At 49.4% G+C, this 2,024-nt stretch overlaps 1 gene segment (V, D, J or C); it reads right to left on the minus strand.

Moving 5' to 3' along the window:
* Positions 1 to 41: 41 nt before the first annotated feature.
* LOC137159305 (immunoglobulin heavy variable 4-38-2-like) lies at positions 42 to 526 on the minus strand (the record flags this gene model as incomplete). The annotated part of the segment is given in 2 exon segments: positions 42 to 333; positions 481 to 526. Coding segments are annotated over 2 exon segments (338 nt in total), but the record flags the coding sequence as incomplete, so codon positions are not given.
* Between the last annotated feature and the right edge of the window lie 1,498 nt (positions 527 to 2,024).

Raw genomic sequence — 2,024 nt, forward strand, 5'->3', positions numbered from 1 at the left:
CTGCTTTGCTCTGTGTCACTGTGTCTCTTGCACAGTAATACGTGGCCGTGTCTGCAGCTGCCATGGAGCGAAGCTGCAGGGAGAACTGGTTCTTGGAGGTGTCTGCAGAGATGGTGATTCGGCTCTGGAAAGCTGGGGCATAGCTTGTACCCCCACCAGCTACATATATATCTCCCATCCACTCCAGCCCTTTTCCTGCAGGCTGCCGGACCCAGCCCCAGCTGTAGCCAGTAGAAATGGTGTAACCAGACACGGTGCAGGTTAGGGTGAGGGTCTCTCCAGGCTTCACCACTCCCGGGCCGGACTGGACCAGTTGGATTTGGGCTAGGACACCTGGAGAAGGAGGGAATTTGAGGATTATATCACAGTTCAGAGACCGCTCAGCGGGGACTCGCCCTGCTCTATTGAAGTCTAGGGACATTCCTCCATTGGGCACAAGAGAAGCAGGATTTTCCCTGTGCCCCTCCCGCAAACACTCACCGGAATGGGTGGCTAAGAGGAAAAGGAAGGTGAAGAACGAGTCCATGGTGGTCGGATGAAGGAACAGACTCCACAGCAGACAGCACTGGGCACTGCAGTGTCTGGGGAGTGACTGAGGCTCCTGCTATCAGCAGTTTATATTTAAACAGGACCCCCTTGGTGCGGATTTGCATGCGGGTTTCACCCAGCGGGGATGGGAGATGAAAGGGGCGGGCAGGGCGGTGGTTCGTGTTTAAATGGGGGGAAACCGAGAGAGGTGGTGCAGCTGCTGGCCTGTAGCAGAGCAGGAGAGAACTGACTAGCTGGTAAATTAGCTCTGGTGTTTGATGCAAGAAGAATAGGGTTGGAAGGGACCTCAGGATGTATCTGGTCCAGCCCCCTACTCAAAGCAGGACCAACTCCAGCTAACTCATTCCAGCCAGGGCTTTGTCAAGCTGGGCCTTAAATACCTCTAAGGATGGAGATTCCACCACCTCCCCAGGTAACCCATTCCAGTGCTTCACCACCTGCCTATGGGAAAAGTTTTTTCCAGGTGGGGATCTGTCTGAGACTCCAGTTTTCAATCTGTCCGGGAGATGATCTCTTTGATCGGTTTCACATGCAGAAAGGGAAGAAATTTATTCTGGATAACTTGGAAAGATCCTTAAATACAGTCAGTGCTGGCTTCTGCTGCCCGTGAAATCAAGGGTGACGTTCCAAAGGTCCAGCCCTGTCCTTCGTCACAGGGATGAGTGTCCAAGATAGACCCAGAGGTACCAATGATTTCATGCTGGATTTGTGCCCGTGTGAACGAGAGTAGAATCTGGTTTTCATTGGCTGAGCTAACAGCAGGATGGGACCAGATGCAGAACTGGTCTGGGTTGGGTAGTAAATGGGTTGTCCCCACCTCCAGAAAACTTTGACTTTTCTTAAAAAGGAAAATCCTGAGTAGTAAAACAGTTCAATGATCAGCAACGAGAAATGATGGGGGTTGGCCAAAAAACAAAATGGTTTTGAGCTAAAAATACCAAAAACAGATATTTTCTTTTTCAAATAGTTTAGTTGGATACCGAATTTTCCATTGCAGAAAATCTCTGATAGGAAAAGTTTTACTATCCATTTCAGTCATTGATGTGGCCCTAATTACCACAGTGTCAGAGCATCTCACAATCTTTAGTGTCTTTTGTGCTCATAACTCTCCTGTGAACAAGGGAAGTGTCATTATCCCTGTTACACAGTTGGGAAAGTGAGGCATGGAAGGCCAGGTTATCAGAGTTATTTCGGTTCCTGACAGGCAGCCACTGGGATTTCCAAAGGCACCGAGCTGGTAAAAACTCACTGAAATCAGCGGGATCTCTGTACATCTTACAAACATTTGACAAATAACTGGCCCAGCTTTACTAAGATGCTTGTGCAAATCCCACGAGGGGCCTCTCTGCAATTGTAGGTGCCTAAATCACTTGGACAATCTGGTCTAGAGAGACTTGTGCAGGAGAAGTGTCTGGTCCAGCGAGGAGGGGTGAAAGCGACAGAGACTAGAGAATGGGCAGATTGTGAAAGGATTT

The sequence above is a fragment of the Emydura macquarii genome, unplaced genomic scaffold (assembly GCF_026122565.2).
Source record: "Emydura macquarii macquarii isolate MOO-44397 ecotype Brisbane River unplaced genomic scaffold, CSIRO-AGI_Emac_v2 contig_1845, whole genome shotgun sequence".
Taxonomy (NCBI): domain Eukaryota; kingdom Metazoa; phylum Chordata; order Testudines; family Chelidae; genus Emydura; species Emydura macquarii.